The sequence below is a fragment of the Ascidia mentula genome, chromosome 8 (genome assembly GCF_947561715.1).
Source record: "Ascidia mentula chromosome 8, kaAscMent1.1, whole genome shotgun sequence".
Taxonomy (NCBI): Eukaryota; Metazoa; Chordata; class Ascidiacea; order Phlebobranchia; family Ascidiidae; genus Ascidia; species Ascidia mentula.
Genome location: NC_138573.1, coordinates 19151618 through 19177257, shown reverse-complemented (window position 1 = coordinate 19177257; position 25640 = coordinate 19151618). Strand labels below are relative to the sequence as shown.

Genomic DNA, 25640 nt, shown 5'->3' with positions numbered 1-25640 from the left:
TATATACTAACATAAACTATTTTGTTGTTTTTAATTTTCTTTAAATAATGTTAAGATTAGGTAGTAGGTAAGCTTGTGGGGGTCACTGAGCAACAGAGCAAGTAGCTAACTTTGTCGACATCAAGCAAGTATGGCTGAAACGGCTAGATTACACCTTCAAGATGGAACAACTTACTCCGGAAAACACTTTGGTGCAAAGGTGGACATCACTGGTGAACTTGGTATGTGCTTTTTGTTTCATATAGGCTAATTACATGATGCCTACTTGCCAGACTGGAAAAAATGTCGTGCGCGGAGGATATACTTCTGGAAAATTTACCGATAATCCGCGCAATATTAATGACATAATGCATTAACATACAAAAAACGTTGCGATCGTCCGCGCAATTAACGATCGCCGAAACGAAATCCTCCGCGCAAAAAAACAAACTTTCCAATCTGGCCTACTTGTCCGATCCGCAACGATGCGAAAAAAGTTTTTCTGCACAAAATCCATACAATAAATGTTTACCCAAAAAATCCTCCATGCAAATCGCGGCCTTTTCTCTGGGTTGAGAGCATAGGTCATAGTTACAGGCATAATACAGTCTAGCAAGCATAGACAGCAGCAAAACCTGTTAATATAGTAACCAGGGCAAAAGGAATATGTGTGACTTGTTTCAAAATGTTGATATACCGCTGGACAGTTGGAAAAATGATATTTACAGCTCAACAATTTTGCTCGTTTTTTAGTGTTTCAGACAGGAATGGTTGGTTATCCACAATCCCTCACTGACCCATCGTACTGCCGACAAGTTTTGGTTTTGACCTACCCCCTTATTGGAAATTATGGAATTCCTTCAGATGAAAAAGATGAAGTTGGACTTTCAAAGTGGTAATAGAGTTAAAGTAACATGATTGATGACATCATTAAACTTGTTGGGAATTTCTTTTGACATTGAATGTTTAGTTTGACCTAAACAACGTTTTTGTTTACCTAATTTATGCTGAGTTGATTGGTGAAAACAAGCAAAATTTGCATTGCTACAGTTAAGCAACATTAGCAGAGACAAAAAGCTTTTTAAGTTGTAGGACCACAAAAATAATTACATTAAAATGCTTGTAAAGATAATTTAAAACTTGGTTTTATTCAGGTTTGAGTCGAACAAAATTCATGCAGCTGGTCTCATTGTGAACCACACTTGCTTTGACCCAAGTCATTGGTCATCGAGGTTGTCGTTAGATGAATGGTTGAAGAAGTATAACATCCCAGCTGTTGAAGGTGAACTTTTATCTGGTCAATATACAGTGACACATTCAATACATGTTTCAGAGTCATGTTTGGAAAGCCAGTTATTTAAAATCAAACTTCTGGAGTGAAATATTGTCTTTGCTGGAAATGTGGGGAAAGTTTAGGACAAGTTATGACTTTCACGTTTTGTAAAATGGTGCAAAAAAAACTACCGCTTCTGCAAAACTTGTTATATATGATTCGCTGCCCGTTCAATAAATATTTATTGAGATAACGAACCCAGTGAATATCGTTTTATCACTCATATCAGCATTGTTACTATGATAACTTTCTTAAACATTTTCATTGATATTATCAAGACCAACAGCATCGCAGCACTGAACTATCCCAGAAACCTGAAAATCTGGTCTTTAACTATTCAACCATTAATTTTAAACTTCCTTTTCTTTCAGGGATTGACACTCGTGCTTTAACGAAGAAGATTCGTTCACAAGGATCTATGCTTTGTAACCTGACAGTGGGTGAAAAGGATCACACAAAACTTGTATTTGACGATCCAAACGTGGTTAATTTGGTGGCTGAAGTTTCTATAAAGGTGAATATTTTAGAATTTGATTTCAAATATGTCAAAAAGCCATGTGTGTTTGTTGTGCTAAAGAATTAGAAAACAACAAAACCATGAAGTCTATAGTATACACACATGTGGTATAAGTGCCATTTATTTATGACTCTGTATCTGCATAGACTCCAGTAACTTACAATAAAGATGGGAAAATCCACATTGTGGCAGTTGATTGTGGGATCAAGAATAACCAAATCCGATGCCTTTGTAGAAGAGGGGCAAAAGTTACAGTTGTTCCTTGGGATTTTGACTTCAATAAAATGGGTGGGTTATGTTTTTGTGTTGGTAACAACTGTTTTATTCCCTATGTAGATAACATGTTGTAAACTAATTAAAGTTAAGTACATGTTTAGTCCTGTCCAAATAAAAATGTTTCTTCAACAAATCTGTACTTGAATAAACTTGCCAGGTTTTCAAAACGTTGCAGACTTTGACGGTTTGTTTCTGAGCAATGGACCCGGTGACCCAGTTCTCTGCAAAGAAACAATCCAGAACATTCGAAGTGAGTCAAGTACCTGGATCTCTTTCTTATTCCTTCCTGCGTAACATTTCTGCATGTTCCAAAGGTTTCTTAAAACAAACAAAACCAACACCATTGTTTGGAATATGTCTGGGACACCAACTTATCAGTTTGGCGATTGGAGCTGGTTCGTTTAAGATGAAGTTTGGAAATCGGGGCCACAACCAGCCGTGTATGTTAACAGACACAACAAGATGTTTCATCACTTCCCAGGTAAAATGTACAATTATTGTAAAGTTTATGAGGTGTTGCCTGTCATTTGGCTTTAAAAATATGCGACTTTGAGTTGACATTCAGGACACATTTCGAAAAATCCTTTATTGATTTGAAAAGTGCCAAAAAAATTTTGTTCACAGAACCATGGATTTGCGGTTGATGCTGCCCAACTACCAGAAAACTGGGTCCCGTTGTTTGTAAATGCTAACGACGACACTAACGAGGGGATTGTCCACGTCTCCTTGCCTTATTTCAGCTGCCAGTTCCATCCAGAGAATGCTGTAAGGAGATTTTATGCGAAATTTCTAATGCTCAACAGAAGAATTGTGCTAAGAAATCAACATCAATGAGTTTTTTTCCAAACTTGTTGATAGTTTGGGAAATTTAGATTCTCGCAACAAATTAAATTGAATGAAATTCTTTTGATGGAAAATGCACAACTTTGACATTTTTGTGTAAATACCTGTTTCAAAAACTAAAACTTTTTAGATATTTAATTATTCACTTAAAAAGTTGTTTAAAATTTTACAAATCCATGCTTTGGAAAAGGTTGTATGAAAACACATTATGCGAATATTAGAAATAAGCCAGGTCTTTTTTTCAGCCCGGCCCCCAAGACCTTGAGTGCCTTTTCGATGTTTTCCTCCAAACTGTTCAAGACCACAAAGCTGGGTCGGTCAGAATGAGCGTCAGAAATTTGATCACGAAAACGCTCACAAACGATCGTGAACAAAAAGTGAAGAAGTTGCGACCACAGAAAGTCCTCATTCTTGGATCAGGAGGTTTGTTGTAATTCCATTAAAATTAACATTTAAACTGATTATAATTGGCTGAAATGTTTTGTAATCAACAAAATGACTGTTATTCCATGGAAAATGTATTTGTTTTTTATGAATTTTTTTTTTTTAAACGAAAAATGTGCAAAACCCATTGTGCTACAAAGCTTAAATATTTATAAATTGCCTATAAGAGCCAATGAAAAAACAATAAACAACACCGGATCGGTGAACCAAGCCACCCTGGTAGGCTGTCGATCGATACCGTAGCTGAGTAAAACTTTTAAGTCAATCTTTCAGACAGCTCTTTTAAAGATGTTTTTTTATTTTTGTCAGAAAAATATATTTCGCCCTGAAAAGGGCATCATCAGTTTCTGCAAAGTGTACAAAACAGCGTAAAACAGTTTTTAAAAATAAAAAAACATCTTTAAAAGAGCTGTCTGAAAGATTGACTTATAAGTTTTACTCAGCTATTGCCCATAAGAGTTGTTAATTATAAATGTTGTTGGCAATTTGTTTAAAATTGTGTTTATGATGTAGGTTTAAGTATTGGACAAGCTGGAGAATTTGATTATTCCGGAACACAAGCAATCAAAGCCATGAAAGAGGAACAGATTCGAACTGTGTTGATCAACCCTAACATTGCAACTGTACAAACTTCTCACGGACTTGCAGATAAAATCTATTTCCTGCCCATTACACCTGATTATGTGACACAGGTGAGGCCTCCAATGGGTTTAAATATTCATCTGTTTGTATCATCCATGCCAGGCATGCACAACACATGGCCCATGGTTCGCTGGTTGGTTTCAGTAGCAGATGCAAAATATATCGTAAATACTGTGATGTAAGCAATATGTTGACAAGAAATCGACTTATTTGGTGTTTAATCAAAATGTTTGTTACCCGCAATAACTGTCTTCATATAATAGTGGGTTGCAACTTTAAAAAGGTTTTGTAGGCCCTGCACATCACCTTAAAATTATAATTACATAGAGGCAGAACTCTTGGCATCACCAAATAAACTGATATTTCTAGGCAATTTTGCTTACAATTGTAATGTTGTAAATGCCTGTGGTGTGGTTGTACCAAAGGATTTAATCCCTTGCTAAATATTAATGATGATTTGCAGGTTATTCAGTGTGAGAGACCGGATGGGATATTGTTAACATTTGGAGGACAAACAGCTTTAAACTGTGGAGTTTTGTTGAAAAATCAGGGAGTGTTTGAGAAGTACAATGTCCAGGTATATATTTAAACTTGTTGTTGCAAATTCTCAAGTTCTCTAAATTCGCTTTTATTGTAATAGGTTTTGGGAACTCCCATTGCTTCGATTGAAATGTCAGAAGATCGGAAAGCCTTCGCTGAGAAAATGATGGAAATTGGAGAAAGGGTCGCACCGAGCGATGCAGCTTATAATGTTGAAGAAGTTCGTACAAACTTTAAATTATGTTTACATTGTAGTAATTATTATAGTAATATGGCTGTGGAGTTTTTTTCAAGTACAATTTTTATTTTAGTGTTAAATAATTTGTAATATTGCTAAGTTGGCGCTACTGTTTGTAACAAAACAAGTTTAGAAGTTTTACAAATCAACAAATCCTATATAAACACATTATATTAACTGTATATTATCACCAGGCAAAGAAGATTGCGGAGAGATTGGGTTATCCAGTGCTTGTGCGAGCTGCATATGCTCTCGGAGGTTTGGGCTCTGGGTTTGCCGACAACGAAGAAGAACTTACAGAGCTCGTGCAGTCTGCGTTCTCCCACACTTCACAGGTGTTCATATGTTGCTCATCTAATGAAGAAATTACTAATATATGTACTTAAATGATCATGGTTGTTAAAGTATGTGTGAGAAAGAACAGTGAAGAAGTTAAACTGTATATTTTTGGACATGATAAGTTTAATCTTGGCATTCTTGCTCCAGTTGTTAAAAGAATTGCAATATGAAATAATCTTGTGTCAAACGCATGTATTGTTAACATAAATGCATTTGACACAAGGTTATTTTATATTGTAATTCTGCAAACATGACGTTTCCACCTGTGTCACACACAACACGGTCGATTTCGGAATAAAAATAATAAAAGTTGTTCAAAGAGTTATTTTAAATCAGCATGACTTTTTTCAGAATGCTGAACTACATTTTTTTTGTTTTAGGTTTTCGTTGACAAATCTCTAAAAGGTTGGAAGGAAGTTGAGTATGAAGTCGTGCGTGACGCCTACGACAACTGCATCACTGTAAGCTATGAATTTGTGTCTTCCTTTGCAAAATAAAATTCATGTCATACAGCACCATAAGATTGGTTAAACCTTTGTTTCAACACTGTTTAATGAAAGATTAATCTGTTTTCAGGATAAAACTATTGTAAGATGCTATCTCTATTTAGTGTTAAAAAAGCATGCAAAGTTGCCATTAGCATGCACACAAATTAGTGACTTAATGTTTATTTATTAGGTTTGCAATATGGAGAATGTGGATCCTCTTGGAATTCACACGGGAGAGTCGATCGTGGTCGCTCCCAGTCAGACTCTCACGGATAACGATTACAATCGGTTGAGAACGACCGCAATCAACTGTATTCGGCATCTGGCTGTCGTTGGGGAATGCAACATTCAGTATGCGTTAAACCCAGCTTCTGATGAGGTAACCTGAGATGGTACTTGTATAAAACATCTGTATTTTACCTCATTACAATGTTTTTCATTAGGATGTTGTTACATTTAGACATAAAAAGGGAAAATGTGTTTCTTGTTAAAAGTGAGTTTGAAATAAATGTGATTGTGACCACAAACCTGACATTAAAAAATTAACTTCTGCTTTTTTAACATCATGAAGGCTCAAGTTGTCAATCACATTCTAGGATTTTTTGTTCAGAGCCAAACTTTTACTTTTGCAATTAATTATTGTTCATTGTTTTTCAGTATTACATCATAGAGGTGAATGCCCGCTTGTCGCGAAGTTCAGCATTGGCAAGTAAAGCAACGGGATATCCCCTCGCTTACATCGCTGCTAAACTAGCACTGGGGATTCCCCTTCCTGAACTGAGGTATTATTTGTTGAAAATATTGAATGTAGGAGTGCTTGGGCCCGAGAAGCTCGAAATGTCTTTAATATGGGGCTTAAGATTTCCATGTTTATATATTTCTATATGTCACTTTTAAATATCTTGAGTTATTTAAAATTTTGTTAAATTTGTAAAGCACTTGTGTAAAGGTACTCTTAATTATGTAGATTTAAAGTTTATTTTGTTCATTGATTGATGAATTTTGACTTCCAACCCAATGTTGTCAAATTTCATCGACAGAAACAACGTCACGAACTCTACAACCGCAAACTTCGAACCGAGTTTGGATTATTGCGTCGTCAAAGTCCCCAGATGGGATTTGCGGAAGTTTTCCCGAGTCAGCACGAAGATCGGAAGCAGCATGAAAAGTGTCGGAGAGGTTTGTGTGAAATCATGGGAAGTTGTCCTTTTGTGACCTTGACTATGTTTTGAAGGTCATGGCGATCGGGGTAACATTCGAGGAAGCTTTCCAGAAAGCGTTGAGAATGGTGGATGAAAATTGTGATGGGTTTTCTCACGATTTGCAGCCAGTATCTGAAGAGGTTTGTGATATTTCAAAAGTTTATAAATGCATGAAAACTTTGTTGCTAGGCAACCAAATGACTTGACGACAACAGAAAATAAAGTATTTTTTAACTTGTTTGAAAAAAGATAAGAAGGTTATATTATGAAACCACTAATATTGCAGTATGATATTCATTCTGTCAGTGCTTGGTAATCTTATATGTATTCAAAAAATCCTTAGTTACAAGCCAAAAAGTACAAAAAAAACATCATTTTACAACACATGCATAGGACATGTTTCAACCCTGGATTTTTCAGGTTTTCTTTCATTGATTGAACCTTTTTTAAATTGCAGGCACTAAAAACACCAACAGACAAGCGTGTTTTTGTATTAGCTGCCGCGCTGTATGTAGGTTACGCTGTTGACAAGCTTTACAACCTTACATATATCGACAAATGGTTTCTACACAAGTTTCAAAACATTATTGCAATGACCAAAACCTTAGAGAAGAGCAACAGTGGTGATATTTATGATAATTCCGACCCCATATCTCGTGAACTCATGTTCAAAGCAAAACAACTAGGTTTCTCAGATCGACAAATTGCAACTTCTATAAAAAGGTAACAAGTTTATTGCGAAGTGAAAAATGACCCTTGGGCTTATTTTGCGATGGGTTTTGTTTATAATTAGAAAAAGATAGTTTACACCATACAGGTTGTGCTATATAATATATACATATGTTATGAGGTATAATTAATTCTTTGTTAAATTGATGCCTTACTTGTGTGTACATGTGTATGAGCTACTACAGTGACGCTGTTTTGGTGTATATTGTACCTTGGTATAGTGTAAACATATTGCTGGGTGTTCTGTATAGTTTATAAAAACTTTTCTCCACAGCACGGAACTGTTTGTGAGGGAATGCAGAAAATCTCTTTCTCTCTGGCCAAGTGTCCGTCGTATCGACACAGTTGCAGCAGAATGGCCGGCGACGACTAACTATCTCTATCTTACTTATGGCGTTCCCTGTGAAAGCCAGGATGATGTTGATTACCCCGGCAACTGCATCATTGTGCTTGGATCTGGAGCATACAGGATAGGGAGCAGTGTGGAGTTTGATTGGTGTGCCGTACAATGTGTTAATGAACTGCAGAAGGTATAGTTACACATTTTTATTTTACGAATGTTTATCTTACTGGAAATGTAAAAGCTATTCTATTCTCAAGAATTTTTTTACTGTTTACTGAGTTTGTTAAGTTTAGTGTCGGTAGTATCTTTTTTCATTTTTTCGTGATTTTAAAAGTGGTTGAAATTCCATGTTAATGTTCCTAACTTCTCATTTCAGCTTGGACACAAGACAGTTATGGTGAATTGCAACCCTGAGACAGTCAGTACAGATTATGACCAGTGCGATCGTCTCTACTTCGAAGAACTTTCTCTGGAAACTGTTCTTGATATTTGTGAGAAAGAAAACCCTGTGGGTGTGATTCTCAGCATGGGAGGACAACTCCCTAATAACATTGCGATGGGACTTCATAGACAACAGGTAAAATTGTTTTTTGTCTGGAAGGCTTAGTTAGGGTAGGTGTCCACCATTTCTACATAGGGAAAATGTTAGTTAGCCAAGGGCTTATTGTCAATGGGTTACATTTGTGCAAGTGAAAAATATTATGTGAAAGTGGTCATTGTTACCAGACATTTGTGTTTGTTAAGAAAATTCCTGCGTAGGTTATGGGTGATGTTCTAATATCAAAACCATTTTATTATTGTCTCAATTTCCTCCATCTACTTAACTTACATTTTCCCAACTTTATTTCTTTACAATAATTGTATTAATATCAGGTTAACGTTCTTGGCACATCACCTCAGTCAATCGACAACGCAGAAAACCGTTTCAAGTTTTCTCGAATGTTGGACAATATTGGAATCAGTCAACCGCGCTGGAAGGAATTAACTGACGTTAACGAAGCAAAGAAGTTTTGTGAAACGGTCACTAATGTGTTGTGTTACTTGTATTCTGTGTAAATTATATTCGCGACAGTATTTGAAACAGAACCCTGTGTTTATCAATCAATAATATGAAACAACGTCCACAGGTGAATTACCCTTGCCTTGTCAGACCTTCATATGTGTTGAGTGGTGCAGCGATGTCCGTGATATATTCAGAGCAGGATTTGGATGAATATTTGGGATCTGCGACCCAGGTAAAGTTTACAAACATTCAGTAGATGTTTGTTAGAATAAAAAAGTTACATAATTGACAATGTGATTAATTACTTTAAACTTGTTAGTTGCCGTTAAATTGTTTTGGAAACTGAAAACGACCCACAAGAATTACACTGTGCACAGTTTGAGGACATATGCATTAAGTAAAGCTGAAACCTAATTGAGATTCCAATTCAGGTTTCAAAGGACCATCCTGTTGTTGTGTCAAAGTTTATTCTTGAAGCGAAGGAGATCGACGTCGATGCCGTGTCACGAGATGGCGAGGTCGTCGTCATGGCGATCTGTGAACATGTTGAAAACGCAGGTGAATGTTTTTCAAACTATCTTGTTTAATTTTAAATTCCTTGGCACATTCAGCCAAGACTGAAAGAGTCTTTAGCAGATATTAAACAACAGCTTCTAGTTTAGAAACCCTTGTTTCACTTCTTAACTGTGAGTTAATATGCAGGTGTGCATTCTGGAGATGCAACTCTCGTAACTCCTCCACAAGATATGAATGATGAAACAATTGAAAAGATCGTGCAGATCGTTTGTGCCATCGGGCGTGAACTTGAGGTCAACGGTCCATTTAACCTTCAGCTAATCGCAAAGGTTAGAAACCTCCCTCTTTTACAATCTAGTGGGACTAAACTTTAATTTAGCCTTAGGGAAAGTTTTTCCTTAATTTAATAAAATATAATTAAGTACAAACCAGATTTGAATGCGACCAGGACGCACTGTTTACAGACTATAGAAAATACATGTTACAAACTTGTGGTAGTTTTGCACTGTTTTTGTATCCAGTGTTAGAAAAAACGGCATTTTGGTAAATCCATCTATTGATTTTTCAGGAGAATCAGTTGAAGGTGATTGAATGCAATGTGAGAACTTCAAGGTCGTTCCCGTTTGTGTCAAAAACTCTTGACTGCAACCTGGTTGCCATAGCAACACAGGCAATAATGAACATGGACTTGAACTTGCGTCAGTTGGTTTTGCCGCCAAACATTCAGTCTCAGGCTTCACTGGATGTTTCGAAAACTCCAATTCTGCTGCCAGTCTATCCGTCCAGGGTTGGTGTGAAGGTGAGTAAAAACTTTCTCAAAATCAGTGTTTCTCAAAGTTTTTGTCCATGTTACCCTGCAAGGTTATTTAAGTTATCTAGGAACTCTGAAAAGGTGGACACAGTAAGTAATCATCAACATTTTTTTCATTTGGCTTTCTCCGCACGCTTATGTTGCTCAAAGGCTTAATATATTCAGTTGCTTTTGCCTAAAATGATTGTTTAAGGAAATGTTCATATATTTTTATGTTGCCCAGTTTGGGTATCATTGGCTGAAGCCAAACATTAGGGAAGTGCAGACAAACAGGTTTATTTTATTTTCGAAGGTTCCTCAGTTTTCATTTTCCCGTCTTGTCGGTGCGGACGTGATGCTCGGGGTGGAAATGGCGTCAACAGGTATCGATACATTTTCACAACCAGTGTTTTCTGCAAAAGCTTGAGAAACCAACCCTTGTCTATAAACAATTAATATTTTCAGGTGAAGTTGCTTGTTTTGGGGAAAATCGTTATGTTGCTTACCTCAAAGCACTTCTCAGCACTGGGTTCAAAATCCCAAAGAAAAACATCTTGTTATCGATTGGAAGTTACAAGGTTTGAATCAGCTTAAGTTGCGTTTGGACGTTTGTGTGAAATTGGAGAAACTTTTAAATGATCTAAAACTTACTCTTTATTTATTTCTGGTAAACAAAAACTAAGTTTTTGAAACATGTTTTTTTTTTCAGCACAAATCAGAGTTGCTCCCCTCAGCCCGAACACTTCAAAGTCTCGGCTATATTCTTCATGCTTCAATAGGCACAGCAGATTTCTATGCCGAACACGGAATCAAGGTGAATTCTCAAGCATAAAACTTTAAAACCGTACTTTTGATCTATATTTGACCACACCAGGTAAAACCTGTTGATTGGCCACTGGATGAAAATAAATCGAGCAACAAACCGGAAGCTGAGCACACATCCCTCATGGATTATCTTTTAAACCATGGGTTTTGTCTCATCATTAATCTTCCTCTTCGGAGTGGAGGAAGGAGTGGAAGTGGAACCTCCGCTCGTGGAGGAAGATCAAAATCTGTGACAACCAAAGGTTATCGATTCAGAAAACTCGCGATTGAGAAATCAATTCCCTTGATCACAGACGTGAAGTGTGCAAAGCTGCTTGTCCAGGTATAAATAGTCGCAGATCACCATATTTCAAAATCAATACAATTTAGTTTTGTAAATTAGTGCACAGCAATGTAAAGGTTGCAGAACTTAATCTGTACAATTTTGTCCCAAACAGGCTTTGAGGAAGTTGAAAGGACAAAAACCCAAGTTACATCCTCACTTAGATTGCATCACATCAAGGGCAATTGTGAGACTGCCAGGTAAAAAAAAAACCTTTTGTGTATTTTTAACCTAAGGTAAGTTTTACAAAACTGTGCATTTTTCTAACAATCTTAGATGACCTGACCTGTGTCATTACCTATGGGGTTGTACGACCCATTTGAAACAAAAATTGTGTGACCACAAAATTTACATGTCGGAAATAGGGACTCGTGAAACATCATGTGATTTTAGGTCTTATTGATGTTCATGTGCACGTGAGAGAACCTGGAGCTACTCACAAAGAGGATTGGATCACATGTTCGTCTGCAGCATTGGCAGGAGGAATTACAATGATATTTGCAATGCCAAATACGCAACCACCAGTCGTTGACCAAGAGTCATTCACAGACTCACTTAATGTAACTGCTGTGGTTATAATCAAATTATACGTTTGTGAACTGTTCAAAATTTTTTTTAGATGTTGTATAAAATTTTGTTTTTGTTGTATTATTTACACAATGATTGGAAACAAATGTCACACTTTTGCAAAGTTTTATGGAAAGTCAACATAGAAAACCCTAATACATTACCACATGAAAAAGTTCACTAATCTGGGCACTCAACGGTCATTAAAATAAAATGCCTCCGGGAAATTACAAACTTTCCAATATAGATCACTCAGATGTTTTCTTTTGCTTTATAGAATCTTGTTTGTGTTTCAGTTGGCATCGGCCAAATCAAAATGTGACTTTGCGATCTTCGTGGGCGCCGGAAAAAGCAACGCTCAAACTATTTGCAAGTTGAGTCCTCAGGCAGCTGCGTTGAAGATGTATCTTAACGATACGTTCACCACTTTGAGAATGGATGACGTCACCGTGTGGATGGAGGTGGTGAAAAGTTGGGTTTAATTGTTAATGGGTTGGGGACTTTCCCTAAGGTACTTTTTGGAAGCAGTATCAGAAAAAACATGCACTGTTTAAACCAGGGCTGTGCAAAGTGTGTCCAGTGGGCCAAATGTGGCCCGCCATGGTATTTCATGTAATCTGTGTCTGTGGTTTTAAATTGGGCCATCTAAGTTTAAATTAGGCATTTTTACTTTAAACAAATATTATTTGAAAATTAAGGTTAAATAAAATGCTTCACTTCCCTTGTTAGCAGTTTGGGAAACAAGCGATCGTTATGTAGTCATGTTTTTGTGTATTAATTTTTTTGTCTAAAAACTACGATAAAAATGCTGGACTGTGGGCGTCTTGACCTGATTAAAATTGTCCCGTATTAAAAAAAGGTTTGGGCACCCTTTTTTAAACTGAAGAAGGTGCAATGTGTTGTTTGTCAAGAAATTAAAAGTATTTGTAAATGTTTAATATTTCAGCATTTCGAACACTGGCCGAAGAATGCTCCATTGTGTGTTCATGCAGAAAGGAGGACGGTAGCAGCCGTACTGTGGTTGGCTGAAACTTATTCTCAATCCGTCCACTTCTGTCATATTGCAAGAAGGGAAGAGGTGGAATTTACATATTTTATCTGAGGACAACAAAATTGTAGAGTCGGGCACTTCGACAACAACAAATTATCAAAAAAAGTTGCAACTGTACCGACATTGTGTCCATGCAAATTCTCCATTTGTTGCAACATTTAACTGTTCCTGTAACACATATACAAACCTATACAATGTTGAAAAAATGAACTTCGATGCACTAAAGATGTCCGCTGCTTATTGTTTCTATGCCAGATTCTGTTGATCCGAGCGGCGAAGGAACGAGGACTCCCGATCACCTGTGAAGTTGCTCCTCATCATCTTTTCCTGTGCGAAGACGACATCGACACCATCGGGGAGGGTTTTGCTCAAGTCCGACCAATGCTCGCAACCAAAGCCGACCAGAATGCATTGTGGGAAAACTTGGACATCGTTGACTGCTTTGCTACAGACCATGGTACTGAAATTTTACTTATGTAAAAAAAATTATTTTAAGTTGTATCTAGTTGTGGAAATGAACATTGCAATACTTGTTCTGTGTTTTTTATATAATGCAGCTTATTAAAAAAACTAGAAAAACAATTTCCATATTGCATATTTAAGAATATGTTAAGACTCAACAACCTCTATAATAAGAAAGGTCATTCACCATCAAAGTGCAACAATCAATAAACTTGTGCATTTTCTCCCAAGCTCCCCACACAGTAGAAGAGAAGGCAAGTGAGAAACCTCCTCCCGGTTTTCCAGGGTTGGAGACGATGCTTCCTCTCCTTCTAACAGCTGTATCGGAAGGTCGACTCACTATACAGGTTTCATTGTTTGTCGACTTGGCATAAGTTTTATTTATTTGTGTTCCCGCCCCTACAACAGTTGGTAATGTTCCTAGTTGACTGACTATACGTATTTTTAAAACTATATTTATTTAGAGCTGTTAAATCTGACTAACACGAAACAATAATTTAGTATTTGGCTGATGCCTAGAATGTCGATTTTATCAGTGGTTTGTGTAATCAAAAAAGTAGACCACACAGATTGAGAAATGACAAGAGTAACAATTGTGTGTTTTTGCAGGACATCATTTCCAGGCTTCACACAAACCCGTCCAAAATTTTTGGAATTCCTGTTCTTCCCGAGAACGAAACCTACATCGAAGTGGACATGATGGAATCGTGGGTGATCCCAAAAGTACCAAAGTTCTCAAAAGCGGGATGGACCCCTTTTGGCGGTCGTAGAGTTACCGGGAAAGTGACGAGAGTGGTTTTGCATAATGAGGTTGCTTATACAGATGGCCAGGTATGGACTTTGCATGTAACACACTGAATATTCACATCTGTCATATGGACCCTGAAAGGTTAATTGTATGCTGCAGAGATTTGTGTCAATAAATACTTCGGAGAAATTTGTTAAGGTCAATGTTAACAATTCATATCATTTTGTTGGAACATTAAATTGCAATTTTGACAATAGTGGGAAGTCATAGCATGGCACAGATGCTGGGCAATACATTCTGTGGACTGTGTGCTATATCAAAAATAAGTAATTCGACACTAGGCATCAGCTTCATGTGATATATCTACAGAGTTTTTTCAGTAGTATTTTGGTCATATTTGTTTTTTGGATATATTATTTAATACAGATACTTGTTCCCCCTGGTTTTGGAAGAAATATTCGTGCAACCGAAGGTGGTCAAATGCTCGGAACATTCAACCTGAAAGTTGCCGATTACCACCAGAGTGCGCCAGTGATGCCAATGCAAAGTCCGCTTGGTCTGACAGTCGCTCACCAAGAACCCAACCAACCACTTGGCTTGCCTCCGAAAGTTCACAGAGTCGCTGAAATTCCTCAGGGCCTCCCGACACCATTTGGGGCCAGTGGGGATAGTCACGGGCCAGTGGGCAGCGTAACACCACAACATAACTTGTTGTCGGTAATTCAACACAAGTCTGCAGCAAGCGGTGGCACCGGAGACACAAACTGGCCGGCGTCTAATCTTTTTAAAGAACATTATGCGCACGGATTAGCAGGGAAACATGTGTTGACAGTGAAACACTTCTCCCGCGATCAGATGCATCATTTGTTCAACGTTGCTCATTCCATGCAGGCTGCCGTCAAGAAGGGAAGACCCCTTGAATTGCTGAAGGTGACTTTGAAAGAATATCAAAAACATTTTAGTAGCAACCGGCAAAATTATTTCCTACCAACCTTGTCAATAATGCAATATACAACACAATTAAAAAAAATATATGTATGTATTCCTAATAGAACAAGCTATCTGCATTATCATTGCTTTGTGTACAGTTTTTGTGTTTCTAGTAACATTTTATTGATGCAATAACTTCTAAAATTTTCTTTTATGTGAAGAAACATCAGAAGCGTTGTTTGTTAAATGCTTTAAACTCGTCACCTTTGTTTTGTTCAGGGTAAGGTTTTGGCCACTTTGTTTTATGAAGCGAGCACCCGGACAGTCAGCTCATTTCAATCTGCCATGCATAGATTGGGAGGCTCTGTGATTTCTGTGAACGAAAAAACGTCATCTGCCCAGAAAGGGGAATCCCTTTCAGGTTGGGGAATTTATTTGAAAACTTAAATTATTTAAATTTTCTTTTTCATTCATGAAAAAATGTAACAAAAGTTTGTGCTTGTAGAAAATATATTTAGAGTATTATATTTTCCGACGTCAACATCAACATTTGCTAAAAAATATGAAAGTGCTGACACATTTCACTTGCTATGTGCATCAACTAGCACAAAAAACGAATCAATATAAAGTAAACCTAAACTGATTAAACTGAAAACAGTGTCAGGGCCAAAATAATATACATAAAAATATAGCGCTCTCAAGGTTTTGATTTATTTCACGTAGAAATATACGATTTATTACAGATTCTGTGATGGTGTTGTCAAGTTACGTGGATGTGCTTGTGTTACGACATCCACAACCGGGTGCCGTCCTCTCTGCAGCGCAACATTGTGTCCACCCTGTCATTAGTGCAGGTGAAGCGTCAGGGGAACACCCCACACAAGCTCTGTTGGACGTTTTCACAATAAGAGAGGAACTGGGGACGGTCAATGGGATGACAGTAAGTTTTTGGTTTAAATCAGTGATTCTCAACATAAAGATATTAAAGCCTAGTGATTTTGTTCGATCCAAACTAAAACTAAATTAAACAGATTATCAAAAAGAATATCGAATAAGGAAAAAGGATGAACTTTGCCCCAGAAAAATATCCATTCAATGTGAAACTAATTTAAATTGGGGGATTGGTATTAAAAATAAAGCTGTCTGGCAACTATGATACAAATTATATATCTTCAGATCACAATGGTTGGAGATTTGAAACATGGCCGCACCGTCCACTCACTTGCAAGATTACTTGCTCTGTACAGAGTCAATCTACGATATGTTTCCCCAGAGGGACTGGAAATGCCCGAGGACGTTGTTGACTACGTTTCAAACTGCCGTGTTCATCAAGTTCGTGTTAATACTCAAGTTTGTCTTTTTATTCATATTTTCGTTAAATTATTTAGAAAGTCTACAAGTCAATTGAAGAAGCATTGCCAGATACAGACGTTCTTTACATGACGCGTATTCAGAAGGAAAGATTTCCCTCCAAAGAAGATTATGAAAAAATTGTGAGTTTGCTTATGTTATGATTGCACCTAAGTAACGTGAACCAACTTGTAGATGGCTGCACAGTTTGTTTTGACGCCGCATTTAATGACAAAAGCTAAACCGAAGATGATCGTCATGCATCCTCTGCCAAGGGTTGGTGAAATCAAGTGAGTTTAATGTTGTTTATCATACTTATATGTGTTGTGAAAAGCCCTGCATCAGCTTTTAGCGTTTTGAAAACCAAAAATATGCTACAATCAAGTGTATGTTTTCGAGTTTATTTATGTAATTTAGTTAATTGCTGACTTCAATATTATTTAATTTGTGCATGAAATTTTTTTGCAGAACTTCCGTCGACAGTGATCCAAGAGCTGCTTATTTTCGTCAAGCTGAATACGGGATGTACGTTAGAATGGCTTTGCTCTGTATGGTGCTTGGCAAATGCTGACAACCTGTTTGCACAGGAATTACTGCCCTATGTTACTCGCAGAGAATCAAACACTTGTTTTGTAGCACTTTCAGTTTGTACCAATCACTATCCCCAGACAAGACCAAATCAACAGTAATATTTTGCTATGAATCCCAAGTAACTTTTTCATGTAGTTTTCCCTATATGTGTTAAACAACATTTTCCTGTACACAAAAATACCAAGCACTGTATCTTCATATTAAGTCAAAAATGTACATCAGTAAGTTGTTGTAACCTTGCCTTCTACAAGATGCCAAACTTCCTCCACAATTCATATGAAGCTCGTTATGCTATGGATTGTTGACAAAATTAAATTGTAGAAACTGCCAAAATGTTGAGTCATGAAATTATAAAATAAAACCTCAGTGGGAATTTTGTCAGACTTTACTGGAAAATGTGGCTGATCCAGTAAACCTAATGTCTTGCACGGTGGGGATCATACGGAAACGAAAATATTGCTGCGATGTTTAAAACAAACGTTCTATTCGTTTCTAATATGAACACAAAAGTAGGAAAACTATTGAATGAAATGCATTAAAAATGGCAGTGTGTGGGCAAAACTGCCGTGCAATTCGGGTCAAAGCAAAAAACATGAATGTTAAAAGCAACAGGCGCTTCTTTATAAAGGTTGAGGTGGAACTTATGGTGTCATCCCATCAGATTTCAATACTCTATATCAGAACTGGACGTATCTCCTATACTGTCCAGTGAGCTGTTGGTTGAATCAATACCAGAATCGCAAAGGGAGATGTCTGACTTGACAAACTCTCTCACCTAGAAACGATATTTTGATTAGAGAAAATTGTGAGTTTGAGGAATTTTGTTTATTTAGACAATGAATGGTAGATTGAAAGATTACAACTTACATTTTTCATCATAAGTGCTTGGTTTTCTTTGTCATCAATAAATTCCTTATTGCAGTCAATGACAAAAACAGGGACGTCTTTTAAAGTCTCATCCACGCTATCGTATAAATCTTGTTTTATTTAAGGTTACTTCAATTGAATATATTTTTAGTTGACATGTTAACATTCTACTTACACAACTTCATTGCGATAAAGCCAAGATTCATGTTTTTCGTGCAAACAACTGAGGTAGTCTAAAGTTACTCCGCTTTCTTCTGGTCTTCCACGCTTTTGCATTCGCTCGTGACAAATCTGAAAACAAACACATATTAAAAAGATGTCGATTCTCTATTTGCAAACTTTTATTGCAGCCCAAAATTATTTTTTGTTTCCACAAGAAATGGAGTAAAATGGATTTACACAAGCAATCAAAATACCTCTGGTTCAGCACGGAGGTAAATTATTCCATCCAACCTCAGTTCACCCAATGCATGAAGAAGGTAAGTGCTCCAATCCTGGTAGATGTTCCATTCTGTCTCAGACATTACTCCACTCTCAAAACAGTTCTTCGCAAAAATGTATCTGCAGATAAAAGTATGGGTTTAGAACAATTTTAACACAAACATCTGGTATGCTGTGGAGTTATTTGTTTACAAACAATGAATTGTTGTGGTAAAGGTTGACGAATAAATAACCTGCAACACAGCTTGAAGCACTTACCGACTGCTATACACAGATCTTTCAAAGAATTGCACTGGGTGTTTAGATGTGAATTGTTTCTCTGTATGTTTGAAAACGTCTTTCATTCGCGAAACAAATGTGTACGACTCAAAAGTGTATGCCCATCGCTGGGGGTTGGTGTAAAATGTGTTTAATAAATTTCCACCAGTCTTTTGAGAGGTAGTTAACTGAAAAGAAATTATTACAGACGTCAAACCCATGCGAGTCTTAATTCATGCACATCACCCCAACCAGTGCAATTCTTTGAAAGATCCCGCAGCAGCCACAAGCAGCAATGGCTGCAAAAAGCAAAATCACCTTCACCTACCGGTCAGACTGCAGGGATCTCTCAAAAAATTGAACTGGATTTCGAGCGTCTAGTAGCTTCTCGGGCAAAGGGTTTCTCTGCAGCCGCATGCGGCTTAGCAGAGCGTACGATTGAAATGTGTACGACCAACGTTTAATGTCGTCATAAAACATTTGCAAAAGATTTCCACCACTTTGCTGAGAAAGTGTTACCTCCCCTGCCTGTTGTAACATTTAAGCAGGTTTAACTTCAACAAAATCTCGAACAATTTTAACAAGTTCATGTTTTTAGGTTTCAAGGGTGATACTGCTGGTGCTTCTTATTTAATATTTTTAATTTTGTGTTCAAGTGTAGAGGGTATATACATGTACAATTCAAGATAGCTAGAAAATATTTTTGCATAAATAAAAAATAACTTTGGCAACATTAAAACAAATACCTCTTCATCATTGCTGATGTTGGTCCATCTGGCAACTGGTTCTGGGACAACCATCCATTCTGGGGACTCCGCTTCCAAAAGTCGAATAAATGAAGATTTTCCAGTGGCTGGAAAAAAATTTGACAATTTTTTTTTATGTTACGATAAAATTTGACAATTTTTTTTTTTATGTTACGATAAAATTTGACAATTTTTTTAATAAAGAATTAGTTATGTGGCGAGCAAAATTTGCCAATTTTGTGGAAAAAAATACTATTTTACAAATGAGAAAAAATTTAATATATTATGAAAACATACCAATATTGCCTTCAACGGCAATCTTCTTCGGCCTTACGGCAGGCATCATCGACCTTGAACGTTTCGCTGGTTTCACTTCCATTTCGTTGAACTTTTTAACGAACCACTCGGACTTTCTTGCAACTCTGGCACTTTTTAGTACGAACTGGCCCACGCTCACCATTGAAACTTGGAGCAACATGGACCAACTGTTCGCGCTCACAATTTAAGAGGCGCCAAAAAACAAATTTTCCCGCAAAATCATTTGAAATCTGATCCCAGCTGTTCGCATCCGAGCTTCGTGATTGGTTGATCTTCATCAATGGACTGGACAAAAATTTTCCAAACCACGTTGTCACGGTCTGCTACACACAGCGTGTGCGCCAAAACCTAACGACGCGTGACGTAATGTTTCATTATTTGGGGCGCCAAAAGATATTTAAATTCCGATGTAATTGATGTTGTTTATAACGTCGATTACAAGTAATTTTTTTTTGTGTGAAGAGCTGTTTTATTTTGCGTTAAGTAAGCCATATGCGCGACAGGCCAGCAACCAGAGTTTGTGTTTCTATTTATTGTGCCTGAAGTTTAAATTGGGGTACCGTATTTTACGGACCATAAAGCGCACCCGATTATAAGGCGCACTGTCAATAAATTGCTTTGATTAGTATTTTGTTCATACATAAGGCGCACCGGGCTATAGAACGCAACGTATTTTGAGGAGTACGGGTTACCCTATAAAGCTCATTAAACAAAAACTTGTTACGTAATATATGTAAGCAAGTCACAATAGTATGAATATCACAGTTGCTAGTTGCTTTTACCGTAGTTTATTGTGTAAGACGGTGGTTTATTTATAATAGTATCGGTACTGGTTTTGAGTGTAGGCAATAAAACACTACTTGATCCATACATTAGGCGCACCGGCTTATAAGGCGCACGATCAATTTATGAGGAAAAAAAAGGATTTAAGTTGCGCCTTATGGTCCGTAAAATACGGTAATTATACCTGAAAAATCTTATTTTTTTGTCAATACTTCTTATTGGGCTAATCTTAAATTTTTTTCTTGTATTTGAAATCCGGTCAAAAACAAACACCACACATCTATAACTGTTGATGTTTTTTCATACGTTTTTTTTGTGATTATGCTAGCGTCTATTGCACACAACTTAACTCTTCGTAATGGTCGACCGGACCCCATCCCTGATCAATGTGATCATATCTTTTAAATTACATAATACTGCAAAAACCAATATGGCTTTCAAACACAGAAAATAGGCCAATGAATAAAATCTGACAGTTTTAATCACACTAATAAAAATACAAACAAATGTTTTTATTGACAGAAGACATAAGTGGCAGCCGTATATAACCGCACAACTTTTCTTGTCATTGATGGACCTTGAATTTTGTTTCATTTGTCTGTGGATGTCGTTTGACCTTTAGGCAATAAATACTTTGAGCAAAGTGACCCCAAAACTAAAAGTGCAAAGAAAACGTTGTTGAAGAGCAAGCTGTTCTTCCTTTGTTCAGCTGGAAAAGGAAAATATAAGTGTTGGTATTGAGTACTTTTAAGAACTTTATGTGTTTTAAAAATAGGCAAAAACGCAAGAGCGTAAAATGTAAATTGTTGTCCCTGAAATAAATAAAGGAAATAATGCCTGATTGAATGGTTTAGTAAATCGAGAACAAACAATGAACAATATTGCACAAATTGACACCACCCCTATCCCCCTCTTCCCGATGTACTTAATGCATGTCACCATACAGCTGGGACTTTAGACTGTCAACAAAGGTTTGGTACCACTGGTTTTGTCGTTGTACAATTTTTCTTTATTGAACACCATATTGCAGCAGGAAATCACGTATCCTATAGCCTACGCAGCTGTAGCGACCAAACTGAGCCCCCAGATATTTCGTGTTAAGTTTGATGACCCACCTAATGTAATCATGATAATCCCGTACACGATGAAAAAGAGAAAGCATGACGTCAAAACCAAACCGGCCATCAGCAATTCCATCGACAGAAAGTTCTTTGTTTTTTGTTCCGCCACTAAAAAAAGTTGCGATTTATTAAAATCCGGTGACAACGTTGAGAAATTGAAACTGATCAACCGCGAAAGGTACAAATTCCAGAGTAGAATTTACAAACCATATTTTTCTAGTTACTGAACAAGGGTCTCGTAATTGTTTTTACATTATGACGTCAATAGATGACAATGCTCAAGTATTGTTGACTCTCTAACACGGTGTAAAGTTCAAAATGGCGGACTTTACAGATATTCACCTGATAAGAGCTTGTTTTGCGCCATTTTGTAATAACTCCCCGGCAAATGTTTGGCTTCAATTAAAAATGCTACGGTCACCACCCAAAGAATACACAGGTAACTCCGCAGTTTAAAATACGGTTTTGCAAAAGCCTTGCACAGCAGCCCCAACACTTACAACTTTGAAGTGGCTTCCAGTCCTTATTAATGCAACACTTTGAAAGATGAAGGTCGTGCTTTGCTCGTGCGTGGCGACGGTAACACGCCCGAAACATGCTTCTGAACTTGCTGATTGTCTGCTGTGGGAATCCGCGAACGCTTGCTCTGTTATCTACTCACATTTTATTCGCTGATGTTTGAAATGTTTGCGTGAAAGAGCTGTTTGATATTCTAGATTTCCAACGACGTTTTGAGTAGTGGATCGTTAAACCGTTTTGAGTTAGTGTTGCTTTTGACAGCAGTTATTGATAAAATTGCCAATTGAAAAAAAAAACAACGACAGCAGCGGGCGCAAAATACCAGGGCGGCTTGATTTTTAACACACAGTGTTAAGAAAAATCGTTTGCCGAGAACGACCGACTGACAGGGAAGCTTGCCGACAAAGTCACGCGCCAATCACGAAGTGAAAGCGTGATTGCCAGACGGGTCGTTAATTTTGTTCCCACAACGACGAGCAACTTTTTTCTGTCCTGTTGAAGGCGTGTACAGTGCATGGCAAGTGTTTTTTTGGATTTTATGTCCTGTTTGAGAAGCGGTAAAATGACAACGATCGGCTGGTGATCTGGATTTATTGCATTGTTTTCTGCAATCCCCGTTGACCCAGAAAGATTGTTGTTTTGCAATTGGGTTCGCTGGGTTTGCATGACTGCTGTCAATCAAATATGTCATTTTTTTCAAATATGTCAAATTTAGATTTTTACAAATGCAAACTTAAAAATAACAAACAAGAACTTAAAATCGCCATCAAACTTTGCACTTTTACCCTATACATTGTGCGTGGATTGTTACGTAACAATCATGGAGCAAACATACTCTACATATGAGTTTTGTCCATTGTTTGCCCTTTCTGTTTAATGTTTGGCTGTTTATTGGCGTCCAAAACGACCCTGGAGGCAGGCGGAACGGACAAGCGTGTACTTCTGATTAACGATTATAAATAGGTTACAATCTCAATTGGTTAGGTTGGAACCTGTAGTACTTAGTTTAACCATGTGCCGAATATTATTTGAGGTCCTGCAACCTTTACATAAATGTGCATTTTTAAACCAAACTGTGATTTATTACATCACAAATGTGATTATTACATTACCATATTTCAAACCATTGTCCCTCTGTTCGTTAAGATAATGTCAAAATTGTCACAACAAAAAAACTTTTGTGAAAATTCCCATTTAAAAACCTCTGGTTACGGCACAAAAATGAGGCAGAACATGTAGAAAATACGTTGTGTATAAGATAAAAGCTACACCAAATAAAGTATTTTAATCGTTATTTTGTCATTGCAACTGTGGGAGCACAACGGTTTCGCTACCAACTTGTTTTCTTAGGTTGTAAGTTTTTTAGCACAACTTGGACGTAGATTGCTGGACAAAATAAAACATCGTTGAATATTCACGGCGTTGTCAGTTTGGTTTGTGAACCTTGAAAGGAATTAATGAAGCTCTTAACGTTTATTGGGTCCGATATCATTGAACATTTTTGTCAGGCTCCACTATAGGGCGTGGTGCGGCACACCAGGGCTCCTGGCCGTCTAGAGATCCCATTCATAGCAATTGGGCCCCACCAACACCATTGTTTGCTTTAAAACCTAAGGGATTTCTGACGTAAAAGCTGTGTCATATGATCTCTATTAAAAAAAGGTTCTCCAATGGCGTAGTTTATTCTTTCAAGACCCCTTCAGTGACGCAATCAGCAGCATATGCAGCAACCTCGTAATATTATGTTTGCAAGCAAAGATCGTTGGCCGTCGAATGAACCCACCGCCCAACACACGCCCACAATATTCCATTGTTACGCAACTATTGGTACAAGTGGCGTGGTAGAACTCATGACAAGCTCGTGCGCGGTTAGTAAACTGGAAAAGAGGGAGTTGTCTACAAGCAACCAATCACCCGATAAATTCGACAAAACTCAAAATGATTTCGTCAGCAATTAATATTTTAGCTCTAAGACTAAATTTTCTTGGTTTTTGGACAAATTATTTCAAATTCGAAATTTCTTCCCGTATAAACCAGTAACTTCGGAATGATTTTAAAACTAGTGGCAAAAAAAAACTTTGTGATTTGGTTGCCAATCACAGCAAAACCGTTTGTGAACTCTGTGGGTTTCGAGCAAACAGAATTCCCGAATTAACGGCGCTCTAAAAATACGCGGTTGCAGTAAAACACACATGTCAGACTTACTTGCCAACATTTCCGCCACCCATTAATGGATATTAAATAAATCACAACCCTGCAAACCGTAATTGTTAAACAACCCCGGTATAATCCCTTTAAATCAATGTGTTGGCGCTTTGTTTAAGTTCCAGCTTTAAATATCCCTGCAACGATCAGATGATCCTACTGACATTTCGTGAACTTTACATATCATAAATTGTGATGGGATAAGTTTGCCCCCGTGTGGGTACCAGCAGTTCCCACATGTTTGCACGGGCTGTCAACCGATGCCGGTGGCCGATAAGTCATTATAATTGGGGGAAGGGTTGGCAAACCTTGCCAAGCACAAAGTCTGTTTACGGCAGATTTTGCAGACCACAAAAACAAACAATACAAACATATTTTTTATTTCATGCCAAAATACAAACCATTTTGCCAAAACAAAGGTCCTTTTCTGCGTCACACTGCATAGGTGTTTCGCGTATTACGTGAATTGTTACGTCACGACAATTCAGCATATTTTAAGCTTTGCAAGGAAATTTAATCGAATCAAGGTGTTTTGCAAGGTGTTAGCAGTTAAGCTCTGTGTCTAACTCATATTTTATCAACAAACGCTTGACAAAAGATTTAATCGGGTTTGCGTTGTGGTTTAAAAATATTGTTACAATAAGTGTTGTTCGTCGCGTATTGGATTCAGCATCAGGGGCAAATCTGTCTGGGTCTGCATTGGTCAACACTACCAGGGGTCAAACACCCCGACACAGCCCGTCTCGAGTGGTTCTGCGATAATCTGGAAACAACGGTGTTAACTCACATCCGATAACCCTGTGTCATCAAATCATAACTTGCACCAGACACAGCACGCCACAAACCCATTGTTACGCATAAAAGACCTGAACAACATATTTGTGACGTCATAAACCGTATAATAACCGTCAGTGTTTTGTCACAATCGACCCCACCACGAGGCCATTCCTATCACCTGGAATGTAAATGTATGACATGTCTTTTAACGGGGAATACCGAATAATTACAAGGCCAACAGAGTGGGATGCTTGGCAACGTGTGTATAAGCAGGTTCGTAATAGAAAAACATGTTTTCTGACAGGGTACAGCGCACTGGCATCCCCGAAAACATTTACTTTGCGTCAACATGTGATAGGGTCTTGGAAAATTTTATGTTCTGCTTTCGCTGCAGTCACGTTGGTTTGGTTAAAGTGCCATAAGACTTGTGCCGATGTTGACGTTTATTCCAGATTTGTTGATACGAATTCTGTGTTTAATCTTTGTTGTTTTGTGAATATTTGAGGAGATTTTTCGTTTTATAAAAAAGTAGGGAGG

General features: G+C 37.5%; 2 protein-coding genes across 4 annotated transcripts; one reads left to right on the top strand and one right to left on the bottom strand.

Annotated features, from left to right (window-relative positions):
• The first annotated feature begins 58 nt into the window (after positions 1-58).
• LOC145911300 (multifunctional protein CAD-like) lies at positions 59-17087 on the top strand. 2 transcript variants are annotated; one of them, XM_082998595.1, is made up of 44 exons: positions 59-221; positions 733-874; positions 1134-1261; positions 1684-1826; positions 1976-2117; positions 2281-2355; positions 2420-2586; positions 2730-2870; positions 3194-3371; positions 3906-4084; positions 4498-4611; positions 4675-4794; positions 5007-5147; positions 5532-5612; positions 5830-6018; positions 6297-6421; positions 6680-6818; positions 6874-6981; positions 7299-7564; positions 7845-8100; positions 8290-8490; positions 8787-8933; positions 9041-9148; positions 9348-9474; positions 9619-9761; positions 10001-10231; positions 10536-10605; positions 10688-10800; positions 10932-11036; positions 11097-11369; positions 11485-11569; positions 11763-11929; positions 12233-12397; positions 12883-13014; positions 13243-13444; positions 13681-13796; positions 14059-14280; positions 14624-15127; positions 15407-15548; positions 15871-16067; positions 16304-16459; positions 16516-16620; positions 16673-16767; positions 16946-17087. In XM_082998595.1, exons 1-44 carry the CDS (start codon positions 131-133, stop codon positions 17046-17048), a joined length of 6834 nt encoding a protein of 2277 aa, XP_082854721.1. In that variant the 5' UTR covers positions 59-130; the 3' UTR covers positions 17049-17087. The 2 variants fall into 2 exon arrangements, with proteins under 2 accessions (XP_082854721.1, XP_082854720.1); XM_082998594.1 differs by having other exon boundaries at positions 2263-2355.
• A 615-nt stretch (positions 17088-17702) lies between these two features.
• LOC145911301 (deoxycytidine kinase 2-like) lies at positions 17703-19992 on the bottom strand. 2 transcript variants are annotated; one of them, XM_082998596.1, is made up of 7 exons: positions 19678-19992; positions 19381-19487; positions 18963-19162; positions 18352-18496; positions 18111-18226; positions 17936-18032; positions 17703-17843 (listed from the first exon to the last, which is right to left on the bottom strand). In XM_082998596.1, the coding sequence occupies exons 1-7, from the start codon at positions 19856-19858 to the stop codon at positions 17733-17735; spliced, it is 957 nt and encodes a 318-aa protein (XP_082854722.1). In that variant the 5' UTR covers positions 19859-19992; the 3' UTR covers positions 17703-17732. The 2 variants fall into 2 exon arrangements, with proteins under 2 accessions (XP_082854722.1, XP_082854723.1); XM_082998597.1 differs by lacking the exon at positions 18963-19162 and adding an exon at positions 18635-18822.
• Between the last annotated feature and the right edge of the window lie 5648 nt (positions 19993-25640).

Bases quoted from the DNA above. Each gene is read 5' to 3' on its own strand.
- LOC145911300 (XM_082998594.1), top strand. From the start codon at position 131: ATGGCTGAAACGGCTAGATTACACCTTCAAGATGGAACAACTTACTCC. The intron at 2,118-2,262 runs GTGGGTTATGTT...TAAACTTGCCAG, and splicing joins TTTTGACTTCAATAAAATGG to GTTTTCAAAACGTTGCAGAC. The intron at 6,019-6,296 runs GTAACCTGAGAT...ATTGTTTTTCAG, and splicing joins TAAACCCAGCTTCTGATGAG to TATTACATCATAGAGGTGAA.
- LOC145911301 (XM_082998596.1), bottom strand. From the start codon at position 19,858: ATGTTGCTCCAAGTTTCAATGGTGAGCGTGGGCCAGTTCGTACTAAAA. The intron at 19,163-19,380 runs GTATTTGTTTTA...ATGTTACAACAG, and splicing joins ACATCAGCAATGATGAAGAG to GCAGGGGAGGTAACACTTTC. The intron at 18,497-18,962 runs GTAGGTGAAGGT...TTTTATCTGCAG, and splicing joins AGATCCCTGCAGTCTGACCG to ATACATTTTTGCGAAGAACT.